The sequence below is a fragment of the Rhinatrema bivittatum genome, chromosome 3 (genome assembly GCF_901001135.1).
Source record: "Rhinatrema bivittatum chromosome 3, aRhiBiv1.1, whole genome shotgun sequence".
Classification (NCBI taxonomy): domain Eukaryota; kingdom Metazoa; phylum Chordata; class Amphibia; order Gymnophiona; family Rhinatrematidae; genus Rhinatrema; species Rhinatrema bivittatum.
In genome coordinates, this window is record NC_042617.1 from 1,417,830 (window position 1) to 1,445,579 (window position 27,750).

Here is a 27,750-nt window from a genome sequence, read left to right on the forward strand (position 1 = left end):
CCTTTCACCCCCACTATTAATGTAGAGAGCAGTGATGGAGCTGCTTCCAAGTGAAATGTTAAGTTTGATTAGTTGGGTAAGCGGCAGCATAGCTCTCTGCTGTTGAAGCAGAGGGCAATACTGGATATGCGTGAAGTATCAGTTTTTCTTCTCCCCTGCCGTTGAAGCAGGGAGCTATGCTGGATATGCATTGAAAGTGAAGTATGCCTTGAAAGTTACATTAACTATCATCAAATTTTGAAAAGCCTAATAATTGGTAATACCTATAGCCCATGAACCCATCCCTGTTTTGTTTTTTTTTGTTTGTTATTTTTCTTTTTTTAATTGGGAGATGGCAGCCCTCCATCCTTCCGCTCCGTGAAGGTAGAACACCAACCACTGGCATCCTGCTCCGTGAATGCCTCTGTGGCTACTGCCGCTCCGTGCAGTGTTTTGCTGCCTGCTCTTTATACGCGTCCTCTAGACCTGATGGATCCCCACAGAGTTTATCCCACGCACCTTTGAAGTGCTTCACAGTTTTGGACTTCACCACTTCCTCCGGAAGGGCGTTCCAGGCATCCACCACTCTCTCCGTGAAGAAATACTTCCTGACATTGGTTCTTAGTCTTCCTCCTTGGAGCCTCAGCTCGTGACCTCTGGTTCTGCTGATTTTTTTCTGACTGAAAAGGTTTTCTAATGCGTGAAATACATCTAGTCCTGGCTTCCAAGATAGTATTTTTTGCTGGGACATCGCGACCAAAAGTGCATAGCATCCATGTCTACAGAATCGTAAGACCTCCCAGTCTATTCAAAGACACCTCTTATAATCTCCCATTGCGGAGTCACCCACCGGTTCAACATGAGATAATTTTCAAACGTAGAAGCTACAATATCGGAGACCTTCGGGCCCGGTTTACAGCTTGCTGTAAGGTTGTTCTTGTCCCGCGATGGTCCCAGTGATGGCACTCTCCCGGTTCTGCAGATTCATTAACATATGAGTAAGTCCCTGTTGACTTCACATTTCGAAGTGTTTTCAAGTTCCTCAACGCCTTGGTGTTATAGTCAGTGCCTTGAGTTGAGTTGCACACCTACCATTAAGTAATCAGCTGACATCTGTCCGCTCCCATAATTCTCAAATTTTGAAAACTCTGTTTCCCCTGACGTAGCCTGACGCGAAACACGGCCGTGTCAGGGTCTTCCATTTATAAGCATTGGTCTATTTTGGTTTTGAATACTTGTGCACAAACAGAATAAAAAACTATTTTTTGCTTGTTAAACTGTTATTGTCCAGTATAATTATTTGCTGCACATTATTTTGTTGCTAATTTTTAATCAACCTCCATGCTTGATATAACTCTTAACCTTTGCAGCTGCTCTTTTCAGATTTTTCCTAACCATTTTCCTCATTTTATCATATTCACCCTTCTGAAAGTTAAATGCTTTTGAATAGATTTCTTTAGTGTCCTCCCTCCAGTTAAGTCAAATTTGATAATGTTATCATTATTGCCAAATGGCTCCAACAGTGTCACCTTTTGCATCAAATCCTGTGTTCCACTAAGGACTCTGTCTAAATAATTTCCCCTCTTGTTGGTTCTTGTCCCAGCTGCTCCATGAAGCAATCATTTATTTCATCTAGGAGCGTTACCTCTCTAGCATGTCTTGATGTGACATTCACCCAGTCAGTATTGGGGTAATTGAAATCTCCCATTATTGTGTTGCTGATTTTGTTAGCTTCTCTAATTTCTTTAGCATTTCATTGCTATCTGTCTGTTCATTCTGACCAAGTGTACGGTAATGCACCCCCTCTGCTATTTTATTCTCCTTTTCACCTGGAATTTTTGTCCATAAAGATTCAGCATTTCATTTTGTTTCCTGCAGAACTTTTATTCTGTTTGTCTCTATGCCCGCCTAAATATACAGTGTCGTCCCCCCTCCCCCCCCCCCCCCACCACCAATATTTTGATGTATGTACCTTGGTATCACAGTGTCCCATTGATTATCCTCCTTGTACCAGGTCTCTGAGATGCCAGTTATATCTACCTCTTCATCCAGTGCTATGCACTCTAACTCTCCCATCTTACTTTTTAATATATAGCGTCACTCCCCCACCAATCATTTTGATGTATGTACCTTGGTATCACAGTGTCCCATTGGTTATCCTCCTTGTACCAGATCTCTGAGATGCCAGTTATATCTACCTCTTCATCCAGTGCTATGCACTCTAACTCTCCCATCTTACTTTTTAGACGTCTAGCATTTGTTTACAGAAATTTCAAAGTGTTTTGCTTATCAGCTGATGGGGTAATTTGGAATCTTTCTGCTCTGACTGTTCTTTACTTAAAGGCATCTTGTCCAGTTTGGCTTTTATTGCAAACTCTCTACTGGGGTGCTCCAATTTCCCTGTTCTCTTAGTATCCTTCAAAGATATATCATTCTGTACCATGCACTGCTGAGCGACCGTCTGCTTTCCCCCATCTAGTTTAAAAGCTGTGCTATCTCCTTTTTGAAGTTTTGTTAAAGTGGAGCCCATCCTTCAAAAAAGGCTCCCTTTTCCCTAAAATAATGCCCCCCTAACAAACCTAAAACTCTCTTCCCTGTACCATCATCTCATCTATCTGTCTTCCTCCTGGGTCCTGCATGAGGAACAGAGAGCATTTCTGAGATCTAGATTTCAACTTTCCCCCTAAAATCCTAAATTTGGCATCCAGAACCTCTCCTTTGTACTTTTGTTTATCATTGGTACTCACATGTACCAAGACAGCCAGCTCCTCCCCAGCACTATCTAGTGTGTGTTGCATAACCTTTTCCTCCTCCCCCCCAGCGCTGTAGTGGATTATCCCACTAATATAACATTTGTACCATCTTGTAGGCCATTCAGTTTGGAATTTAACAGTTCTTTACACATTACTTAAATTTTTATTTCTGGCCGGAACGTATGTTAGCGAAAAACAGCATCAGATTGACCGTATTAAGTATATTGCATTTCGTGAGCCTCATGATGGTGGAGCAACCTTTATTACGAAAAATTGGATTGCCAAAAAATTAGTTCGAAGCGAAAGCTATGTTCTGTGGACATGGGGCAAGACTATGCTATGTTCTATGGACATGGGGCAAGACTGCCAACAAGAGTTTTATGGAATTTGATGACAGTCAACCACTACAATTATCTCAAGAAAACCAAAAAATTATTGAAAATTCCATCAAGCAGAAAAAAAGCTGTTACCCTGCTCATTTTAAAGCAGTTTTTCAAGCTAACAGTGGAAACACCAATTATTAATTATGTTTAATTTTGTTTTGAATGCTGAATAAAATAGTATATTGCATGTTTCTATCAGATTTCTGGTTGCTACTACAATGGGGGAGCAAAGGTTATGCAACACCCGATAAAATCCTATCTACGTGATGAATGAGGTCCGCCACCTTCGAACCAGGTAGGCAAGTTACCAAGCGATCCTCACGTCCACCAGCCACTATCTACCTTTTTAATAAATCACCAACTACAACGGTTGTCATAACCCTTCCGTCCTGAGCACATGTCCCTGGAGACATATATTTGGTGTGAGAGGATACTACATCACTTTGAGGGTAGGTCCTAACGACAGGATTGCTTCCTGCCTCACCAAGGTGACCTTTCTCCTCCAAGGCGGCACAGGGGCTACCAGATTGGAGGTGGGACTTCTCTACTATGTCCCTGAAGGTCTCAACTATATACCTCTGTCTCCTTAGGTCCTCCAGGTCTGCCACTCTGGCCTCCAGAGATCGGACTCGTTCTCTGAGAGCCAGGAGCTCTTTGCATCGCATGCACATGTACAACTTCTCACCGGTGGGTAAAAAATCATACATGTGACACTCGATGCAAAAGACTGGGAAGTCCCCCTCTTGCTGCTGGACTACTTTCTGCATCTTAATTTTGTTGATTTGTTATAGAGTTAAAATTTCTAAGGGAGCAGGGATGTAAAGCTAATTTAAAGTCATTTTAGTGTATTGATTTTTTTTATATTTGTCTGTCAGTGACCCTCAAAACACTACAGTTAATCTACCCAGTTCCCTACCTAGACCCTAGACCAGGGGTCGGGAACCTTTTTGGCTGAGAGAGCCATGAACGCCACATATTTTAAAATGTAATTCCGTGAGAGCCCTACTCACTAAACCCCCCACCCTCCTGATGCCCCCCAAGACCTGCCAAAAGTCCTTGGTGGTCCAGCGGGGGTCCAGGGCTCGCAGACAAATCTTTAATAAAAAAGTAAAAATCTAACAAAACCCCCCACCCTCCTGACGCCCCCCAAGACCTGCCAAAAGTCCCTGGTGGTCCAGCGGGGGTCCGGGAGCGATCTCCTGGACTTGGGCTGTTGGCTGCCAGTAGTCAAAATGGCGCCGACAGCCCTTTGCCCTCACTATGTCACTGGGGTCAACCAATGGCGATGGTAGCCCCTGTGACATAGTAAGGGCAAAGGGCCGTCAGCGCCATTTTGATTACTGGCAGCCAACAGCCCAAGTCCAGGCGATCGCTCCTGGACCCCCGCTGGACCACCAGGGACTTTTGGCAGGTCTTGGGGGGGTCAGGAGGGTGGGGGTTGTAGTAAATTAATTTTGGAGGTCTTGGGGGGGCGTCAGGAGGGTGGGGGATTTTGTTAGATTTTTACTTTTTTATTAAAGATTTGTCTGCGAGCCAGATGCAGCCATCAAAAGAGCCATATCTGGCTCCCGAGCCATAGGTTCCTGACCCCTGCCCTAGACTATTCCTCAATCTTTGCTAGATCCCGCCTTATGTTTTCCACATCGTCCTCATTGTCCATGCTGTTATAGGTTTTGATATCAACTGGAAAAAGAATAATCTTTCTTGATATTCCTTCTGCTTTTTCACTCAAAAAATGTTGAACCGGTCCAAGGACCGATCCCTGAGGCACATTGCTAGTGATACCCTGTCCTCTGATAAAACTCCATTTACCAATGTCTTTTGTCATCTCCCACTCAGCCAGTTTGTAACCCGGTCAGTCACTCTAGGTCCCATACCAGGAATGTTCAATTTATTTGTAAGTCTCCTATGCGGAACAGTGTCAAAGGCCATACTGAAATCCAAATGCACTACATCTAGCGCTATCCCTTGATCCAACTCTCTGGTCACCCAATCAAAGAAATTGATCAGATTTGTCTGCCAAGATTTACCTCTGGTAAAATCATGCTGCCTCAGATCTTGCAATTCATTGGATTCCAAAAACTGCATTATCCTCTGTTATAGCATCTATTCCATTAATTTGCTCACCAGAGAGGTCAGACTAACACATGTAGTTCCCAGCCTCCTCCTTACTTCCACTTTTAGGAATAGGAACCACATCCGCCCTTTTCCAGTTTGGGTGTTATTGTTCCCACCATACATTGGTTATAAGATAGGAGGAGGGAGGGATTGTCGTATAAGTTTATTTAATTGTTTTATGAGGTTTTATTTGAATGGTTGTAATTTGTTTTAGTCCTAGGAAGTTGATTTTAGTATATTTATTTTATTTTTTATTTATTTGAGTCTTTTCTATACCGGCATTCGCGAAGGGAATCGCATCATGCCGGTTTACAAATAACAAGGAGTGAACAACAATAAAGTGATAAAAAACATTAACAAGTGCTAAAAGAAGGGAAAATTGCAGTTACAATAAAACAGGGACATATTTCAACTTGGAACAGAAGAAAAGGAGATAGTAATTTCACAGTGAAGAATAACTGGGAAAGCCTGCCAGTTTAAAAGGGATTGTGGGGATCACGTGATGTGCTGAGCCAGCAGGACGCGTTTGCCTCTGGCTCCCAGGCCCTCCTTGCCTATCGACGCCCATCTGACCGGCACGGACACCTTTGCAATTAGCCGCCCTACATAATCTTTCATATTGCATGTCCACCATTCGTACCTGGTGCAAGGCATCGCCAGGAATGACCACGAAAAGCGGGCGGCGGGAGAAAGAAAAGCCGCGGGCTCCAGAGGCCAAGATGGCGAGCGCGAGTGAGTGTGAGACATTGGCCGACCCCCCAGCCCTTACGGTAATGGAGATCAAGGCAGCAATTAAAGAAGCCCTGGATGAAAAATGGTCGCTTTTGCACTCCGAATTGGGGGAGGTACGGGACTCTATAACGGCATTGCACCCCCGGCTGGACCAAATCGAATCCCGAGTGTCTGAGCTGGAAGATGGCGTGGGGGTAGCCACGGGAAGCATTGCCTCTCACTCTAAAATAATCACGGCGCTCACGCAAAAGATTGAAGATCTGGAGAATCGTTCTCGTCGGGACAATCTCCGTTTTATGGGGTTCCCGGAGGAGATCGCGGAGAGATCGCTGTGTTCGGTGTTGGAGGACTGGCTTCCGTCTGCTTTAGACCTGCCGCATTTGAGCGGGAAATTGGTGGTGGAGAGGGCCCACCGGTTGGGCTCCCGGCCTAACAACTTGGGGAGACCCCGCTTAGTAATTGCTAAGATCCTCAATTCCGCCCATAAGGCGGAGGTATGGCGGGCCTCCCGCAATAAAATGCAGTTGCAGTATCAGACGAATCCAATCCGCATCTTTCAAGATTTTTCTGCAGCCGTTTCGGAAGCGCGCAGGAGATTCTCGCCGCTCTGCACAACCCTGCACAAACGCGGCATGAAATTCTCCCTACTGTACCCCGCCCGTCTCCGATTGTGGCACGCTGAGAGTGTGCACACCTTCGATAAGCTGGCCGATGCTCAAAGTTTTATCGAGACCCTGGCTGACGGATGAACTTACAATTTAAAACGTAGTTGTTGTTCTTTTTCTCTCCAATTTGTGTTGCCAACATGGCCGCAGGGAACCCGTGGGCGACTGGAGACTCTGGTGGTTGTAAACCACACTGTTCAACTTCCTTGAGTTTCGGAACTGTGTCGGACTTACCTCTGCCTCTAATTGTCATCTCTTTCTTATTTTTTTTTTTTTTTTTTTTATCACTTTACTTGGAGGGTTTTTGTTTTTTTTTAGGAAAAATGGCCCTGTGAACCGCGGCGGGGAAGCTGACGGCCGACGGAGGTCTGCCTGGCTCGTTTCTACTCCGGGGGCTTGTCTGTTCCCGTGGTCCAACGGCCGGGGTTGGCCTGGCAACTTTTCCATGCCCGAGTGTTGCTCGCTTGGTTGGACTGGCAATGACATTCAGTACTGCGGATTAAAGTGCTGCGCCATATCTTCCGATGGGGTTTTTTTTTTTTTCTTCTTCTTTCTTTACTCCTCACAGTCTGGACCCCAGGGGCTCCCCCCATTTGGTTTGCTATGCGGACTAGGACTGGTTTTTTTTATTTTTTTTTGCTTTGTGTACTTAATATTTTTGGTCTTTTTCCCTTTTTTTGTGTTCCTGCTTTTTATTGACTCTAGCTGTTGGCATACATGGTTCTGGTTCCAAGGGCATGGTTCTTGTGATTTTTTCACAATATGGAAACCTTTGTGTTTTTTCTCTCCCTGATCCCTGTTTACTGCTGGAGAACTGGTTAGCTTATGTTTTATGGGGAATTACTGTGTCATCTGTTCCTGAGGTGGAGGCATTACAATGTTGATGTTTTTTTCTGATGTTTTCTGTTATATCTAATGTATGTGGTTGGGTGGGCTGATGTGGGCGGGGTGGGCCTGGTCACATTGATACGGATCCCATAGCCCTCCGAGCTGAGGGCAGGGCTCGAGAGAGGGTGGGTGTTGGGGGACAGGGGGGCAACACGAAGGTTGTCCAGGGGGGGGAGGGGTTTGGGGGGAAGCAAATGGACTACAGGACGGGTTCTTTCTTGGGGACCACACAGGATCCCGCTACCGGGGGGGTGGGGGACGGGTTGGGGGGGGGGGAGGAGGGGGGGAGGGTGATTCAGACTCAGGACAGTACCAGATGGATGAATGTGCACCAGAAGGTTACACTTATGATTGACGGGAGACAGGCAGGGGAGGTTTTAGCTGGGAGGGCCTCCGCCTGCAGCAATGGACGTGAACATATTGTATATTCTTGCTTAATCACTGCTCATGGGTAGCCCCATTCGGGTGGTATCCTGGAATGTGTGCGGCCTCCACTCGCCTATCAAGCGCTCCAAAGTGCTTTCTTTGTTGAGCAGACACATGGCGAGGGTGGCTTTTTTGCAGGAGACCCACCTTACAGATGCCGAGCACGCAAAGCTTCGTCGCACTTGGGTGGGAGACGTTAGATATGCTTCCGCCTCGACTAAATCAGCTGGGGTGGCCATCTTATTCCACAAACAACTTCCCATTACCATCCGTAGGGAAATCAAGGACCCTAAAGGGCGATACCTTATTTTGGTGGCGGAGCTCTATAATTGTACGGTGGTATTCTGTAACCTATATGCACCCAACACCTTTGACCCAGGCTTCTATCGGGGATTGTATTCCCATCTGCTCCCTTATTTGACTGACACTCTAATCTTAGGGGGCGACTTCAATACAGTCCGGGACGTGCAATTAGACACCTCTGGGGGTCGCGGTTGGGACTCGGGGGTGGGACGTGGCCCGAACCTGCTGGAGTCCCGACTCCATCTGCTAGATGTGTGGAGGACCTTACATCCTACTGAGCGCGATTTCACGCATCTGTCTCGGGCACACACCTCTTTTTCAAGAATTGATTTCTTTCTCATTAGTTCCCACGCGTTCTCTCGGGTCCGAGAGGCGGGCATTGAGAGCATAGTGGTATCTGACCATGCCCCGGTGTGGGTGGATCTGGAGTTTCTGCCTCCCTCCCCCGGCCCAAAATTTTGGCGTTACCCTTATTATTTGTCCCAAGATGAGAAATTTGAGGAATTTTTATCAGTCAAGTGGAAAGAATATGCCGAACATAATCAGGCCCATGTGTCCCAACCCGCCCTGTATTGGAACGCCGCCAAAGCGGTTTTGCGTGGCGAGATAATCTCATATGTTTCCCAGCGTCGGAAAATCCTGGATAAGCGGATTTTGAGCTTAAACGCTCAGGTCCGTCAGGCACGGACTCACCTGCTTCACTCTAAATCGGCGGAGGCCCGGACCTCCTACCTATCCAAGCAGCATGCTCTCAATTCCTTGCTTCACCAACGGGCAAAGAAAGGTTACTTATATTACAAATTTAAACTCTTTCAATATAGCGACAAAGCTGGGAAAATGATGTCCCACCTTATTAGATCTTCTAGGACTAGCCGTTACATCCCGGCGATTCGCATTTCCCCTACAGTGGTGGCCAAGGACACACCCACTATCCTTACCCGTTTTCGAGATTACTATTCTTCTCTTTATGAGTCCGGGGGGGGAGACCCGATCGCGCACCAGAAGTTTTGTGAGGGCCTTCCGCTCCCCCGCCTGACCGGGGATCAACTGGATAAGTTAAATGCCCCTATCTCGGAGACAGAAGTGCGGCTCACCATACATCGCTCCCAGAATCTCAAGGCTCCGGGACCTGATGGGTTCACGGCGGAATTTTACAAACTGTTAAAAGACTAGGGATGTGAATCGTGTCCTCGATCGTCTTAACGATCGATTTCGGCTGGGAGGGGGAGGGAATCGTATTGTTGCCGTTTGGGGGGGTAAAATATCGTGAAAAATCGTGAAAAATCGTTGAAAAATCGAAAAATCGAAAAACCGGCACATTAAAACCCCCTAAAACCCACCCCCAACCCTTTAAATTAAATCCCCCACCCCCAAATAACTTAAATAACCTGCGGGTCCAGCGGCGGTCCGGAACGGCAGCGGTCCGGAACGGGCTCCTGCTCCTGCATCTTGTCGTCTTCGGCCGGCGCCATTTTCCAAAATGGCGCCGAAAAATGGCGGCGGCCATAGACGAAAAAGATTGGACGGCAGGAGGTCCTTCCGGACCCCCGCTGGACTTTTGGCAAGTCTCGTGGGGGTCAGGAGGCCCCCCACAAGCTGGCCAAAAGTTCCTGGAGGTCCAGCGGGGCTCAGGGAGCGAGGCGCCGGAACCCTCGCTGAACGACCTCCTGCAGTCGATCTCCTGCCGGCGCCATTTTCCGTACGGAAAATGGCGCCGGCCATACGCGTATGGGCGGCGCCATTTTCCGTACGAAAACGATTCGCGGCGGGAAATCGCTCCCTGACCCCCGCTGGACCTCCAGGAACTTTTGGCCAGCTTGTGGGGGGCCTCCTGACCCCCACGAGACTTGCCAAAAGTCCAGCGGGGGTCCGGAAGGACCTCCTGCCGTCCAATCTTTTTCGTCTATGGCCGCCGCCATTTTTCGGCGCCATTTTGGAAAATGGCGCCGGCCGAAGACGACAAGATGCAGGAGCAGGAGCCCGTTCCGGACCGCTGCCGTTCCGGACCGCCGCTGGACCCGCAGGTTATTTAAGTTATTTGGGGGGGGTTCGGGAGGGTGGGGGATTTAATTTAAAGGGTCGGGGGTGGGTTTTAGGGGGTTTTAGTGTGCCGGCTCACGATTCTAACGATTTATAACGATAAATCGTTAGAATCTGTATTGTATTGTGTTCCATAACGGTTTAAGACGATATTAAAATTATCGGACGATAATTTTAATCGTCCTAAAACGATTCACATCCCTATAAAAGACCATGTTTCCACACCCTTGGCTTTGATGTATACGCACATGATCGCTCACGGCACCTTTCCCCCACATGATAACCTAGCTAACATTGTACTCATACCTAAGCCGGGAAAGGACCCCCTGGTCCCGGAATCCTATCGTCCAATATCATTACTTAATTATGATCATAAGTTACTCGCTAAGATTTTAGCGGAGCGATTAGCAGACTGTCTACCCAGCCTTGTCGGTGATCATCAAGTGGGCTTTGTCCGCCACCGCTATGCGATTTCTAATATTCGTAAAATTTTATCAGCCATGACAATGAGTCAACACATGGCTCAACCTTATTTGGCCATCAGCTTCGACGCTGAAAAAGCGTTCGATAGAGTGGAGTGGGAGTACCTTTTCTTTGTGTTGCAACGTATGGGGTTTGAGGGCCTTTTTCTACAAGCGGTACACCTTCTTTATGACCAGCCACGGGCACGGATAGTGGCGAATGGCGCACAATCCGAACCTTTTCCAGTTACGCGGGGTACCCGACAGGGCTGTCCCTTATCCCCCTTGCTGTTCCTTCTACAGCTGGAACCTCTGCTCCTGGCCATCAGTGCGACCTCGGGCATTCGAGGTCTTCGTATGGACTCCACCATATTTAAATACGTGGCTTTTGCGGACGACCTTTTAGTTTTTATCACTAGCCCCCAGTCGTCCTTACCACCCCTTCTCCAATTGATAGGGACTTTTGGGACCTTTTCTGGCCTTCGCCTCAATGAGGCCAAATCGTCCGCCTTGGCTTATCCCCCTACCCTGCGAGATACCTGGGCTGGCCCATTTCCATTGCGGTGGGCGGGGGATAGTCTACGTTATTTGGGGGTCTTTCTTCCCTCAGCCCTGGACTCGGTATACCGGGTCAATGCACCTACTCTCATCAGTTATACTCAGGACACTTTGGCCTCTTGGAGGGCTTTACCCCTTTCGGTGGCGGGTAGGATTGCACTCTTTAAGATGACACTGCTCCCGAAATGGCTCTATCTTTTGCAAAATGTGCCACTCTTCTTGAAAAAGCGGGACCTGGTTGTGGTGGAGACGGCGATGCGCAGATTTATCTGGCGGGGGGGGGAAGGCTAGACTCCCGTTTAAGTGGCTGCAGAATCCATGGGCGAGGGGGGGCATGGGGGTCCCTAATCTAGCTCAATATAACATGGCCTGCAATTTGAGGATACTCCGCAACTGGCTAATTGATACCTCAGATTATGCCCCGCTGATGGTGGACAGGGCCTTGTTACATCCGTTGGCCCCTTCATATGTCCTGCAAGCTAAGTCCTGTCATCTCCCCTCGATTATCACTACTTCGGCTCTCACGCGGCCTCTGCGCCGTACATGGAGCCGTCTGACGCACCTTTTACAAATTCCTGCGCTCTGTGCTTATTTCCTACCTCTCCGCGGTAACACGGAGTTTACCCCTGGCTCTCAATCTATTATGTTCCGCGAGTGGGACGCTAAGGGAATCATCCGCTTGGGGCATCTCTGGTCCCGGGAGGGGGTGTTTATGAAGTTTGCAGATGTTCAAGCTCTTTATTTATTGGGGCACTCGCATATCTTTCCATATTTACAGGTGCGACATTACGCCCGGACATTGCCAGTAGAGGCTCAGGCGATGGCTACATACACAGCGCTAGACAATATCTTTCATTTTGAGAAGCCCAGTGCCCCATCCCTTTCTAGCTATTATAGGGCTCTGCGGCGATGTGCTGAGGTGGATGTCTGTGCTACCCTGGAGGCTCGTTGGAATGGAGATCGGGTGTTTCGTCTTTCCAGTTTTATTTTACGTATATGTTTTCGGCGACTAACCAGGATCTCCCCTAACATGTATTACCGGGAAATGCAGTTTCGGTTTTTGAGTCGGGCTTATATATCTCCTCAACGTGCTTTTCAGCTGACTATTGCGTCTACCCCTTTGTGTCCTCGCTGTTCTGGTGCAGAGGGCTCCATGTCCCACATTTTTTGGATTTGTCCCCCGATACTCAGATTTTGGCGTCGGATTGTGGACTATTTGGTGGAACTGCTTGATGTGGGACTGCCCTTTTCTCCCCTGTGGTTTTTGTTTGGCTGCATTTCCCCCCTTCGGGTTCGAGATCCTGGTTCTCGCCTGTTGCTTCAAAAAGCGAGCTTAATAGGGAAGAAGATTATATTGCAGAACTGGCGATCATCCGACGCACCCTCCTTTGGAGCATGGCGGAACTGTTTCCACGCTATGATGACCATGGAAAGCATGGCGGCACGGGGTTCCCCACGCCGACGGCGCCTCTTCCTCAGTGTTTGGAATGCTTACCTTCAACGGCTTCCACATCGTGCCCGGAGTTTGGTCCTGAATGATTGAGGTGCGCCGGATTCCTCCTAGTCGACAGGCCTGCTGCTCTGGTGTACAAGGACTTCCTGTAATTGTCTGTTCCGTCTGGTGCTTGTTCTTCTGGCAGGGAGAAGGGGGGGGGGGGATTGGGTGGGGGAGGGAGGTGGGTGGGGAGGGTGGGTATAAACTGTTGTTGGAACTGATTCTAGCGGAGAGGGATAAGTAATCACCCGTCTCCGTGTAGTTGTATGTTATTATTGAAAAATCCAATAAAAATTGTTATATACATAAAAGGGATTGTACCATTGATGGGATTGTCAAAACTGTTGATTATCCTGAAGGGTGTTCTGAGTTAATTATATTGATTTTGGGTTTGATTGTTGTCTGGAAAGGCTTTCATAAATAACCAGGTCTTTAGTCTTTTTCTAAAAGTTGGAAGGCAGGGTTCCTGTCTCAGTTCTGGTGGGATGGAATTCCACAATGTAGGTCCTGCTGTAGAGAATGCCCTGTCTCTAAGAGTCGTGTGGTGAAAGGTTTTAGCAGGGGGAACCTGGAGTGAATCTCTGTAGGACTCTCGGATTGGTCTGGCGGAGGTATGTTTTTTAAATGGGATTTGGAGGTTAAGCGGAGAGAGTTGATGAAAAGCTTTGTAAATGGTGGTAATAGACTTATATAAGATTCTGTAATGAACTGGCAGCCAATGCAAGTCTTTGAGAATCGGAGTTATGTGTTCTCTTCTTCTTGTGTTTGTCAATATTCTTGCCGCAGTGTTCTGAACCATCTGAAGGGGTTTAGTGTGAGAAGCCGGTAGACCCAAAAGAATGGAATTGCAATAATCTAATTTAGAAAAGATTATTGATTGCAAGACTGTCCTGTAGTCGTGGGAGTGGAAAAGTGGTTTAATTCTTTTTAAGACATGCAGTTTATGAAAGCAGTCTTTAGTAGTTTGATTAACAAAAGATTTTAGATTTAGCCGATTATCAATGATGGCTCCTAAGTCTCTCACTTGTGATGTTTGAAAGCCGGTTGGTGGATTTGAGGCGAGGTTACTGTTTTCAGGCGAAATTATGAGAAGTTCGGTTTTAGAAGTATTCAAGATTAGATTTAGACTGGATAGGAGGTTGTCAATTTTTAGGAGGCAATCTTCCCAGACTTTTATGGTTCTTGTAAGGGATTCTTTGATAGGGATGATAATCTGAACGTCATCTGCGTATAGATAATATTTGAGGTTCAGATTAGTTAATAGTTGACATAAAGGGAGGAGGTAAATGTTAAAGAGCGTGGGAGAAAGGGAGGAGCCCTGAGGAACTCCTAGCGTGGAAGGATAAAACTGAGATTCTTTGTTATGTATTTTGACTTTATATCTTCTGTTTCCCAAGAATGATTTGAACCAGGCCAGTGCGGCGCCTGTTATTCCGATGTTCGCTAGTTGCTTTATGAGGAGTGCGTGGTTAACAGTATCAAAGGCGGCAGATAGGTCGAGGAGTATCAGCAGGTAGGCATGACCTTTATTTATTTATTGTTGTGAACCGTTACAATGGAACCCGAGTGACGGTATTCAAAAACCAATAAATAAAATAAAAAAATAAAATACTCCAGACTCTAAGGAAAAATTGAAAAGGTCAGTCAGCAGAGTTGCCAGGTACACCTAAAAGAAGTACGTGAGAGGTCCATTTCTGTGGCGGGTCCAATAATATGGAACTCTATCCCTGTTGAGCTTCACCTTTTAGGGCAGTGGTCCCCAAACCTGTCCTGGAGGGCCACCAGCCAGTCGGGTTTTTGGGATATCCTCCATGAATATGCCTGAGAGAAAATTTGCATGCACTGCCTCCATAACATGCAAATTTTCTCTCATGCATATTCATTGTGGATATCCCAAAAACCCGACTGGCTGGTGGCCCTCCAGGACAGGTTTGGGGTCCACTGTTTTAGGGGATCACAAGGCATTCAAGGAGGCATTAAAGACCTGGCTTTTTAGGGATGCTTTTAAGTGGTAGTGTGATGCTAGGTAGACGGGATATAATTATGAAAGACTTCGAGATGAGCAAATATTTGAGATTATCAATGTCGACTTCTTTGTTTTTGTGTATTACAGGATTTGTATTTTTATATTGTAATTTTAATCATGTTTTATTTTTTGTATTTTGTTTTCTCACAGGACAAGCAGAATGGTAGTCCTCACAGATGGGTGACATCACAGGATGGAGCCCAATCACAGAACACTTTTGTCAAAGTTTCTAGAACTTTGACTGGCACAGTCTGGGCATGCCCAGCATGGCACTAACCCTGCATCCAGCAGGGGGTCCCCCTTCAGTCTCTTTTTTTTTTCCGTGCCGCAGTAGCCACGCGGGTTAAGGAGCTCTAGAGATTCCTGACAGGAATTTTCCTCACGGAACTTCTTAAATTTTCAAAAACTTCTACCCCATAGGGGTTCCCCTATCGATATCTGTACTCCATGGTCGAAAGGTAAGGCTTTAGCCTAGTTTGTGGTAGATTCCCGTCGAGTTTTTCCTTAGGGGCCTACCAGACATCGACCGCACCGCGGCTAAATTTTTGTCGAAGCCATGGCGTTGGGTTTTTGTCGGTGCCCCGATTGTCCTCGGACAATATCCATACAGGCGAGACTCTAAGCGGCCAGCCTACAAACCAAGAAGGTATAATCCTCCAGCTTCCCGATGTCGTCCTTCCAAGCCTTATCAAAAAGGTCAGTCCAGGAAATCCCATCCTCAGAAGACCCAGCCAGCTTCTCAGTCAGGACCAGCATCAGGGTTTTGACTCCTCCCTGGAGAGCATATACCAACCTCCTCTTCCATCTGTACTGGTCAGCGGTCGATTGTGCCACTTCACCAACAATTGGCACAAGGTCACCACCAACCAGTGGGTGCTTGCGGGTAGTCACTCAGGGTTACCACCTCAACTTCCTAACTGTATCGGCGGACTCCCCACCTCTGCTGACGTGGGGATCGTCTGACCACTCTCCCCTTCTAGAACAGAAGGTTTCAACCCTTCTCCAGTCCTGGGCAATAGAACCAGTGCCCCTCTCTCAACAGGGGCAGGGGTTCTATTCCTGGTATTTTCTCATCCCAAAAAAGTCAGGTGGCGTTCGTCCAATCCTGGACCTTCGCGCCCTAAACAAGTATCTACAAAGGGAAAAGTTCAAGATGGTAACCTTGGGCTCTCTACTTCCTCTTCTACAAAGAGGAGATTGGCTGTGCTCTCTGGATCTCTAAGACGCATATACACACATCTCAGTCATTCCATCTCATCGCAAATTCCTGCGATTCCTGGTCGGCCCTCTTCACTTCCAGTACCGTGTACTACCATTCGGCCTAGCGTCCGCTCCACGAGTCTTAACCAAGTGCCTCGTGGAGGTCGCAGCCTTCCTCAGGACTCAGGGTGTCCATGTCTACCCTTATCTCGATGATTGGTTGATAAGGGCTCCAACTCAACAAGCCGCATTGGCGTCCTTGCGTCTCACTCTCCATAATCTGATTTCCCTAGGGTTTCTAATCAACTATCCCAAGTCCAAGATAGTTCCATCCCAAATCCTTTCCTTTATAGGGGCCGACCTAAACACTATACAGGCGAAAGCCTTCCTCCCTCAGGATCAGGCTTTCACCCTGGCCTCTCTGGCGCATCATCTACACACTCAAGTACCCTCGACTGCTCATCACTTCCGCATACTGCTGGGTCACATGGGGTCTGCGGTGCATGTCACTCCGATGGCCCGCCTAACCATGAGAGTAATGCAGTGAACTCTCAAATCCCAGTGGGTTCAAGCTTGTCAACCAATGTCCAGCATTGTTCACGTTACCACACAGCTCCGCCTGTTGCTCGCCTGGTGGATACAACACTCCAATCTACTTCAAGGCCTTCCATTTCAGGCTCCAGAACCTCAAATTACCTTGACAACAGATGCCTCCAATCTAGGGTGGGATGCTCATGTCGGTGACCTACAGACTTGGGGAACCTGGTCTCCAGAGGAAGCCAAACATCAGATAAATTTCCTGGAGCTTCGGGCGATCAGATATGCCCTCAAGGTTTTTCAGGATTGCTTTTTGAACAAGGCCATCCTGATTCAAACAGATAATCAGGTGGCAATGTAGTCCATCACCAAGCAAGGGGGAACGGGCTCCTACCTCCTGTGTCAGGAAGCTGCACAGATATGGGCGTGGGCTCTTTCCCACTCGATGTGTCTCACAGCCACCTACTTGCTGGGCGTGAACAAATGTGTTGGCGGACAAGTTGAGTTGCACATTTCATTCGCACAAATGGTCTCTCAACCCCATGGTAGTGGACACAATATTTCAACGTTGGGGTTACACTCCCATAGACCTCTTTGCATCAGTCCACAACCGCAAAGTAGAAAACTTCTGCTCTCTAACTCACAGCCACCACTCGCATCGGAGGGACGCTTTCACCCTCTCGTGGGCCACCTGTCTCCTCTATGCGTACCCTCCACTTCCACTCATATCGAAGAATCTCATGAAGTTATGGAGGGACAAGGGTGTAATGATTCTGATAGCCCCTCACTGGCCATGCCAAGTGTAGTTCCCAATCCTCCAGGACCTATCAGTACGCTGGCACATTCCTCTGGGGAAGGATCTGCTTCTGATAACTCAGAACGATGGATACCTGCGCCACCCCAACCTCCAGGCCCTATCTCTGACTGCCTGGATGTTGAAAGTTTATTACTCCAACCTCTTAACCTTTCAGAGTCTGTGTCCCGAGTCCTGGTAGCTTCACGAAAGCCTTCCACGAGAAGGTCTTATCGTTCTAAATGGAAGAGGTTTACGGTCTGGTGCACTTCCATGTCCATAGACCCCTTCACTTGTTCCACGGCGAAGTTTCTGGACTATCTCTGGCACCTGTCAGTCAGGCCTAAAAACTTCCTCCATCAGGGTGCATGTCAGCGCGGTAGCTGCATTTCATAAGGGCGTGGGGGATGTTGCTATTTCAACACAACCCTTAGTATCACGCTTCATGAGAGGCTTGCTCCACTTAAAACCTCTACTGCGCCCTCCAGCCCTGCTTGGAACCTTAATGTGGTTTGGGGCAACTCATAAATTCTCCGTTTGAGCCTCTCCACTCTTGTGATCTCCGCTATCTCACCTGGAAAGTAGTTTTTCTTCTCGCTATCACCTCCGCTCGCAGAGTTAGTGAGTTGCAGGCTTTAGTTACCTACCCGCCTTACACTAAAATTCTGCATGACAGGGTAGTGCTCTGCACTCATCCTAAGTTTTTACCAAAGGTAGTATCGGAATTTCATATTAATCAATCCATCATCCTACCTACCTTTTTTCTCAGGCCCCATTCAAACCCAGGAGAACAGGCTCTGCATTCCTTGGACTGCAAATGTCCCCTAGCCTTCTATCTAGACCGCACGTTGGCCCACAGGAAATTCACTCAATTGTTTGTTTCTTTCGACACCATTAAATTGGGAAATCGTGTGAGAAAGACTCTCTCCTCCTGGTTAGCGGACTGTATTTCTTTTTGCTACCAGCAAGCAGGCATTCCACTGCAAAACCGTGTGAAAGCACACTCTATCAGGGCCATGGCGACTTCGGTAGTGCACCTCCGTTCGGTGCAGCTTGCTGATATTTGTAAGGCCGCTACCTGGAGTTCTCTCCATACCTTCGCAGCACATTATTACTTAGATAAGGCTGGCAGACAAGATTCCATCCTTGGCCAGTCTGTTCTACGCAACTTGTTTTCAGTTTAACTACCCAACATCCATCCTCCAACCCATACAGGGTTTCAGGATGCCCTCCTTACCAAATTCCACCCCTGTTGTTGTGCCTGTTGCACGTCTTTTGGGTGCATTTGGTGCATTGCTCGGGCATCCTCAGCTCAGTACTCACCCTTATGTGAGGACTACCGTCCTGCTTGTCCTATGAGAAAGCAGAGTTGCTTACCTGTAACAGGTGTTCTCACAGGACAGCAGGATGTTAGTCCTCACGAAACCTGCCCGTCACCCCACAGTGTTGGGTTCATTACGTTTTCTTATTTTATTTTTCAGCACTACCTGTAGCTTTCAAATAAGACTGAAGGGGGACCCCTGCTGGCTGCAGGGTTAGTGCCATGTTGGGCATGCCCAGTAGGTGCCAGTCAAAGTTCTAGAAACTTTGACAAAAGTGTTCTGTGATTGGACTCCATCCTGATGATGTCACCCATATATATGTGAGGACTAACATCCTGCTGTCCTGTGAGAACACCTGTTACAGGTAAGCAACTCTGCTTTATGTGTAAAGCATTTATGTGCATGAGAAATGTAAACCATTTAGATTTTTGGATAAATGGTATAGAAATTAGATTTAATAAATACATTTCTAAGTTCCCTTAGTATCTTTGGATCTTTCCCATCTAGCCCCATCGCCTTCTCACGAACACACTGTTCTGAGAATCAATTGAGGTTTACCTCACTTCCAATCTTATCTGTTCATTTTATGTGGTTCAAGTGTCAGTGATTGGTTATTCTAGGAGGCAAGTGCAGGGACATTTTTATCTGCTCATCCAAATGTCTAATATTTCCTGAAGGATGTAAATCTTTGCCCTCCCATAAGAAGGTCCATTCTGTCATGGGGACTAATTTGATACTTTGAGCCTTGTGTGTTGCTCCATTTGAACCTATTAGAAAGTATTTAATTAAAGATCCGTCACTTATGATCCTACACTTATGATAAGTGGGAGTTTTGTGGCAAACTTTTCGCTAGGTGTATATCAGAATTACTGGGCCTCTTATGTAGAGAAATGTTATTGAATTTTTTGGATGCTGGTGAATAGTGCTGTCCTTACCGAAGATGGTATTGTAGTTTCACCTGAAATGGGCTGTAATCCTGCTGGCCTTTAGGAAGGAAAACAGGATGGAGCAATCAAACAAATTCTATCTGCTTGATATGAAGAGGAATCAACTCAGGTATTTAAAGGTTATGAATGCTTTTGGAAAGTTGGTTCCTTATCGTTCCCCAGATCAGTCCAAATGCATAGGATTTTCCTCCCCTACCAGCAGATGGAGACAGAGAAGAAAAACTTTGCAGAACTGAGCTATTTAAGCCAGAGTGTGACGTGCATCCCCTCAGTATTCTGTCTCCAGCAGATGGCAGAGGTGCAAAACCTGCAGTCTGGAGTTTGGGATTGGAAAAAATAAAATTTAAGACCGACAAATTGCTCCCTGGGGTTGTCAGGTTCTGAGAATGGGCCATCTCCCTGGTTAGAGTAGGGCGAGCAGGGGTTGGTAACCCTAGTTTGTGGCTGCCCTGTGACTGAGAGGAGATCGATAGTGGTCTGGCTCCCTTCTCCCTGCGCATCCCTCACACTCTTTCCTGGGGTGGTCCCAGTGAAGACACCTACAGGGAAGTATCCAAGTTTATTTTCTCTGCTTCCTGGGGGTTCTGAATTTACAGAAAAAAAAACAGGAGCCAAAGAGATTAGCGCTTGGGCACAGACCTGTTAGAGATGTGCTGGTGCCGGGGTTCTAGGAGAGAGACCGTGGCAGTTCCAGCCAGGGATCGACAGTGCAGTGAAGCAGGGCTGCATTTGGGAGTGAGGGCTTTCCCTGCAGAGGCACGTGCAGCTCAGGCTAAGCCATGACAGTGTCTGCAGGGCTTGCAGTGTCGTTGGGGACTCTGCAGTCGGTGCTTGTTTGCCATGGCATGCTGCTCGGATTACACTAGTTTAGGAAATATCCAGAAGGTGTCTTATTGCACTCAGCATTCTCACACATCCTATGACTGTAAAACAGCTGTGAAACAGGAGGAGTAATCACCAGATCAGCAGTCTCTGGGGTGAGGGAGCTAGAATTGCAAGAGAGACCCAATATATTTTGGGAAATTCAATGCATCTCTCAAAACATGCATGGGGTGTGTGTTTTTAGATTTTTATATTCCACTTCTCAACACATCAAAGTGGATTACATTCAGGTACTGTAGGTATTTTCCTATCCCCAGAAGGCTTTCAATCTAATTTTGTACCTGAGGGAACAGAGGGTAAAGTGACTTGCTGAAGGTCACAAGGAGCGACAGTGGGATTTGAACTCTGGTTTGTAGCTCGCTTCTCCTCCAGATCTGCAAATGAAACGGGTAAAATTTAGAATGGAACGAGTAAAAGTTAATGAGTTGTTTACTCTTTCAAAAAGTACAAAGACCAGGGGACACAGTGAAGTTAATAGGTAATACATTTAAAACTAATAAGAGAAAATATTTTTTTACTCAACACATAAGCTCTGGGCTTCGTTGCCAGAGGAAGCGGTGAAAGATTTTCGTGTAGCTTCGTTTAAAAAAGGTTTAGACAAGTTCCTGAAGAAAAAAATCTATTAACCATTGTTAAGGTACCGTTGCAGAAATCCACTGCTTATTCTTGGGATAAGCATCATGGAGTCTCTCTACCTCTTGGGATCCTGCCAGATACTTGTGACCTGGTTTGGTCACTGTTGGAAACAGGATACTGGGCTTGATGGACCTTTGATCTGACTCAGTGTGGCAATTTCTTATGTTCTTAAGAGGCAGTTGAGGGAGCTGGCAGAGGGACAGACGGAGAGAGAGAATCCCAAACCTTCAGCCTAATGGTCATAAGAAAAGTATTTGTATTACATTATTGCAACTGTCTTCTTTGCTATTATCTGCATCAAACCTTTTACTGCACTGCTTTCTGGAGTGTAAACTAGCATTGGTAAAATAACAAAAACAAAACACAGCTTATCATGCCAGCCACTGTTGTGCTGGCTCAGGGTGTGGCATGTAGTGCTTTGGGTAGCAGATCCTGTTGGGGCCCGCAGGACACCGGCCTTGTTTGTTTCTTGAGTAGTGGGAGGTCTGCAGGATCTCGGCTCTGTGTCCTTGTGTTTTAGTACACCCACACAGTGTGTGTTTCTCTCTCTCTCGCAGTTGCCCTCCGTGGAGAGCTGTATGTGTTTGGAGGATATAATGCACGCCTGAACAGACATTTCCATGATCTCTGGAAATTCAATCCAGGTATTTGTTTATATTTTTATTAATTTTACTTGACATGAGAATTCAGCTTTGTTTCACAGTTCTCGTTCTTTAATAGTGGATGTCAGGCCCTCTCTAACGACTAGATTACATCTCAGTATACAGTGAGTTGCAGCTGCAAATTCAAAGCAGCCTCCTAGTAATGGAATGTGAGCCCTTGGGATTACTTTTGATGTACAAGAATACAATGCATTTGTGATTTTTCAGACTAGGAAAATACATGGGCTCAAGGACCTTCTGCTTTGGTCACATGAAGAGGCTACCCCTGGCCTCTTCAGAAGCAGGAGAGGAAGAGGGAACCTCCTTCCTAAACAATTCCCTTGATCTCTATTTATCCAGGATCTTCTGCAGCTGAAGGAGGTCTGGAAAAAGTGTTATCTTAGCATGTTGTGCAGCAGGGTAGAGGATAAGACCATTGAATATGATGGCATTCAAGTATCAATAGGGCCATCTAATCTGCCCAATGTCACGGTTTCACCTGTTATAAAGTCTCTCCTTGCCAAGGTTCAGCCTGCTGTGCAGTCTTCTCTTCACCAGAGGTCCTCAGTGAGCCTCGCCTTTAGCCTTGCCAAGAACCTCCTCTCTGGTCCTACTACACCCAAGCTCCAGTCCTATTTAACCCTGCCTTGTCAGTACCTCAGTGTCTCTTCATGGAATCACCCTTAGCTCTCTGACCTGGTCACTCTTACCTTGTACCTTATCTTGCGGCCTGCTCAGGCCTTTCCTTGCCTTGTAGCTTCTGGGTCTCCTACCTTTACCTAGTGGCCTCTTAAGCCTAGCAGCTTACGAGCCTTCTGCCTTGCTGCCTTCAGGCCTCAGTGTTTCTTGTTCTGGGCTCTCCTTATCTATCTTGTTTGGTCCTGCCCTTGTCTGGTCTTTGTTGTGCCCTACCTAGTCCAGTTCCTTGCATTCATTCCAAACCTTGCCTTTTCCCAGCCTGTGCTTGTGTCCAGCCCTAGTCCTTGCCTGGTAACCTGCTGCCAACCTACTCCAGTATCCAGTCCTCCATTCCACCCAGTGCCTGACCTGCCTCATCCAGCCTGCCATAAGAACAAAAGAAATTGCCATGCTGGGTCAAATCAAGGGTCCATCAAGCCCAGCATCCTGTTACCAACAGAGGCCAAACCAGGCCACAAGAACCTAGCAATTACCCAAACACTAAGAAGACCCCATGCTACTGATGCAATTAATAGCAGTGGCGGCTATTGCGTCCGTCTGTGCTAGACTGCTTTGCCCCGTTTGCCTCACCTTGTTCACGGCTCCTCCCGGTTACCTAGGAAAGATGGCTACCGCCGTGTCTACAAGCCAACCTCTCCGGCGTCCCCGGAACGGTTATGGTGCAGCCTCCTGTCATGCTCCTCCCAGGTACCTACTAGGGTGCGCGCACATGCGCCACCCACGTCTTTACTCCAACCTTGGAGCGAACCTCGGGGGCATCCCCCCATGCTGATGTCACGCCATCCGGGTATATAATCTATTCTAATTTGCTAGCTCGTTGAGTTAGCAGGGACTCAAATCCGTTCCTATCTACGCTACTCTGCCGCTTCCATGCTGCCACTGGAAGCTCTCTGCCCTTTGGGGTAACTGCTAACCTGGGTACCCGCTCCTCAGGGGCCCTCTGCTTTATTTCAAGGGCCTTACAGGGAACAGGTACTCGCTCCTCGAGGGCCTGCTCTCCCTGCCTCTGTGCCTGCACTTCTACAACTTGGTGGAATCGCATACCTACAGCAACCTTCTAGTGAGTACTCTAACTCTCTCATCCACAGTACTACCTTGCTGGGAAACCTGCATCGGAACCTCCCAATACCAACGGGGTGAGAAGGGCTCCCTCTGCCGAGGTCCCTGAGACTGCTACTACCAGACTGCCTCACTACTTCCACCTTTGGTGGACTCTTTAAGTTGAATAATAAAGAACTAACTTTGTGTTTGTGCATTCTGAGTCTAGCCCAGTACTGTGGCTCCTCATGGGGCTCCCTTCCCCCCCCCCCCCCCCCCCCGTGGGCATGGTCATCTGCCACAGTACCCAAGGATCCACCCAAACACCACTTATCCATAACAGCTATTATCCCAGGACAAACAGGATGATAATCCTCACACATGGGTGACGTCACTGACTGAGCCCTATCACGGAAAACTTTGTCAAAGTTTCTAAAAAGCTTTGACTGGCACACTGAGTCACTGAGCTTGCCCAGCATGCCATGATCCTTGTGTCCACAGGGGTCTACCTTCAGTCTCTTTTTTTCCGCGCTGCCGTTACACAGAACCTTGAAGCGATGCTGAGAAATTTCTCACAACTTTTCCTCATGGAAACACTTGAAGTTTTACTTCACAAATAATTTTTCCCTACACAGGTCTCCCTTCGCGTACATTTAATCGACGCTTGGTGAGTACTAATCCCTGTTTTTCGGTCGGTTCCTGTCACCTCACTAACAGTTTCCCTGGCCTACCAACCAAATTGCGGCCTTCCCTCTCCCTATGTTTTCATCCTTAGTTAGCTCCACAAAGCCTGGGAGTGTTCGCCTGCGACCCTCCACCGGGTTTAGGGCTAGTGGGATAGCGACATCCACGGTTACTGTTGCCGCCAGGGCCGCTATCACATCCATGCCTCCATCGATTCCCTCGGAACCTTTGTGTAGTCGATGCCCCCATCAATAACGTCAGTACCTCCATAAAAAATGATACCATCCATGCCATCCTGCCTCTATTGATGCCCCCCCCTTCAGTCCATTGATGCTATCGATCCCCCGCATCGTTTTTTTTCTGTGCCATTGATGTTCACATCCATGGCACTAATTTCTCCTTGAATTCCATCGATGCCCACATCGATTCCATTGATGCCATCGGTGCTCACTTTGGTGCCATCGATGCCTTGGACGCCTGGGTCGGGGTCTTGGGCGCCCAGGTCGGGGCCATCGATGCCTGGGTTGGGGCCGTCCATTCTATCGGCGGCTGTGTCCATTCCACCGATGCCTTCGCCCACGTCGTTTCTATTGATGCTGCCATCGATTCAGTCTACGCCGATATCGATTTTTGCCGATGCCATCGATGTGTCCTCGATTCTTCGATGCCACATCGATTCCATCGATAACCTACGCTGATGCTGTCTGTGCCTCCGTCACTGTTATCATTGCTCTGTCCGGGCCATCGACGTTTCCATCGATGTTTTCGATGATACCCTCGAGGCCGCTTTTAATGCCACCATCGATACGGTCAATACTGACATAGCACCTAAACGCAATGCCCTCGACTAAACACAGTGCTCCATACTTCAGGTTCTTAACTAAAGCTCCATATCGTCCTACGGCACTACATAGTGCAGGAGTAGTACAGGCATGCTGACAGTCCGTCACCACTTGCCATCCAAGACAGCGAGGGTATCCACCTTAGCGCTGGGGAAAGACCGGGCCGAGCACCGTGGCAATCATCATCGCCGGCTCGGTGACCGTCCGCCACAGACACAATCCAGAACATTGGTGCTACCCTACTTGGTGCTGGAGAATGACCGGGCCGAGCTCCGAGGGATTCCGCACTGGCGTCGGGGTACATTGAGCCAGTTGCAAAGCAGGCCCAGGTTCATGAATCATGTGCTCCTCTGCTGCCGAGGTGTTCCCCCACCGACACCAGTGCAGGGTTCTGAGCCACCACAAAATAATGTGGAGGCGCCAGACACGCCTAGCCTGTCTCCTCTGTACCTGCGCTACCATACCAGATTACAGAGTTGTGTCGAATGTTTAAGTCCTTCAGGCTGTCCTCAATGCCTCCTGAAATCCATGGAGCCAGCGATCTTCACCGACTCGTCCTTCTGTGATCCACCACGAAGGACGGTAAGTACTCTAATTCTGCTTCAGCAACAATCCAATCGAGACCTGGTCATTAAATCGAGCCACATGGTTTCGAAAGGTTCTAGGTCATTCTATCTTCCAAGAACCGTATTAGTGTCACATATCGCTACTGCAAGCTATGTTTAACACAATACCAAGATAACCTCTCTACCAATAACCTGGGATTGCATCAAGACATCCTCCCGTTGTCAGCAATGGGACTCCGTACTCGATAATACTCTGACTTCTGGTTCCTAATTAAGGCCCGAAGTCCCAGATGCATTAGCTGATCTGCTTACACAAAATCCAGCAAACACTGCCTCAACTGCAAGTCCATCTCGAGACCTGGCAACAGCTCTCAATGGTTTCTTGCAGAGCAGACAGAGATGAGGGTAAGACTTTTACCGCTCACGCTCCCATGGGAGATTAGCTGATATCCAGATTACATCAGCCCCGCCAGTTGGACACCTCCTGGTCTCTCAACTTGCCGGATATCAGAGTGGCTACCCCACTTAGTACCAAGGTTCAGGGTACAGTCCCCCGGACGCTACAAAGCGCGGGGGGTTGGGGGGGGGAGTTTTAATCTCGCTATTCTTTCTTTCAACAGAAAGCAGATGCTCTCAACCCATCTTGGACCTCAGAAATGTCAACATTTTTCAGAAGGGACAGGTAAAATGGTGTCTCGTCACCATGCTTTCCTTACCGCAGTAAGTGGGTTCCCTCTCTCCTCTAGTTTTTGTATGTGCTTCATAGTGAGTCAACAATATTTCAATCCCAAGTTCTGCTGGTTGCTCAAACTTCTGCAACTTGGGTATTTCATCAAATCACTAGTAGTGACTGCTGTTTCTCTATGGAGTAAAACATCATTCCCTGTACGTACCTGGATCAGTCCAGGACAACTGGAGAAAGATGGTACTACAGGAACAAATATTAGCAGGTAAGAACCAATTTTCTTTTCACGCTTTTCCTTGCATGGACAACTGCCTAACAGTCAATCCAAGCAAGGAGCTCTATCTTTTCCACGACTCACTATAAATCTACTACCTGGGATTGCTGTTTAACTGCCATAAATCCCATATAGAACAATTCTGGACGCTACAGTTGCAACGAACTTCCTGTCCAACAACTGCGCAGACATTCAGCAAATTCCTACACATCTCTGCGCGCATGCAACATAACCTCAGCCACTCAATTCTTTGCTGGGCCATGGGATTTTTTCATTATCCACTTTACTCATATATCCAGATTCGCTGAGTAAGATTCAGTGGAATTTTCAATTATCAGTGGATCTAAACTGTTCAACCGCTTTCGTCCCTGATCCATATTACTGATCTAGAACCAAATCCTCGGCTGGTCTTGCTTATGATCGCATTTACTTAGGGTTGACGAGTTCGAATCCACATCTTCCCAACCCAATATGCGTCTATTCCGCTCCATGCAGAGTTTCACATCAACTTCCTGGAGCTTCGAGCCATGAGTTATGCCTTTATGCCTTACAATACTTCCTCTGCAACAAACCTTTGTCACTATGCTGACTGTCTGTATGCACAATGTGGTATTTCCAACACACAAGCATGCACAACCTCTTAGCTGCTCTGCTAGGAAGCTACGCAGCTCTAGCCTTTGGCCCTTGCACACTCCATGCATCCCTGGGCCATTTATCTAACAGATTTAATGAACGCACTAGCAGACCTTCTCCATAGATGTTTCCATCCTCTCAAATGGTCTCTGACTACATGTGTAGCAAGAAAAATCTTCTAGCGCTGAGGTCAACTGACCTTGCCCTCTGCATCCGAATCAAACCATATGGTGGACAAATTCTACTCCCTACACATGTCTCGAAATGCATTCCCATGGACGCCATTGCTGCAACAAAAGCCTCTTATATGTGTCTCTTTCGATGCCTCTCATAACCAGCACTCTTATTATGCTGCACCGGGATGGGGTTCACTGTTCTAAGACCCACGTCCTAGCCGAGACCAGTATGCTTTCCCATACTTCTCAATCTATCACACCAGTAACCAATTCGCCTTCTCACGGGTCGGTCTCATATCACGGACTCACTGATGTTTTCAGGTACTAGTAGCATCACAACAGCCTTCCACACATAAATCTTACCATTC

At 47.5% G+C, this 27,750-nt stretch overlaps 1 protein-coding gene across 4 annotated transcripts in view; it reads left to right on the forward strand.

Annotated features, from left to right (window-relative positions):
* KLHDC3 (kelch domain containing 3) overlaps positions 1-27,750 on the forward strand; it is a 243,539-nt gene that overhangs the window by 105,521 nt on the left and 110,268 nt on the right. For 3 of the 4 annotated variants that reach the window (XR_003855303.1, XM_029592783.1, XM_029592784.1), the window contains exon 7: positions 21,702-21,788. The exons of the other annotated variant lie outside the window; for it this stretch is intronic. Coding sequence is in view for 2 of the 3 variants with exons in the window: in XM_029592783.1 (XP_029448643.1) it covers positions 21,702-21,788 (87 nt within the window). In the remaining variant the exon portion in view is untranslated. The remainder of the gene's footprint in view (positions 1-21,701; positions 21,789-27,750) is intronic. 4 annotated transcript variants of the gene reach the window in all.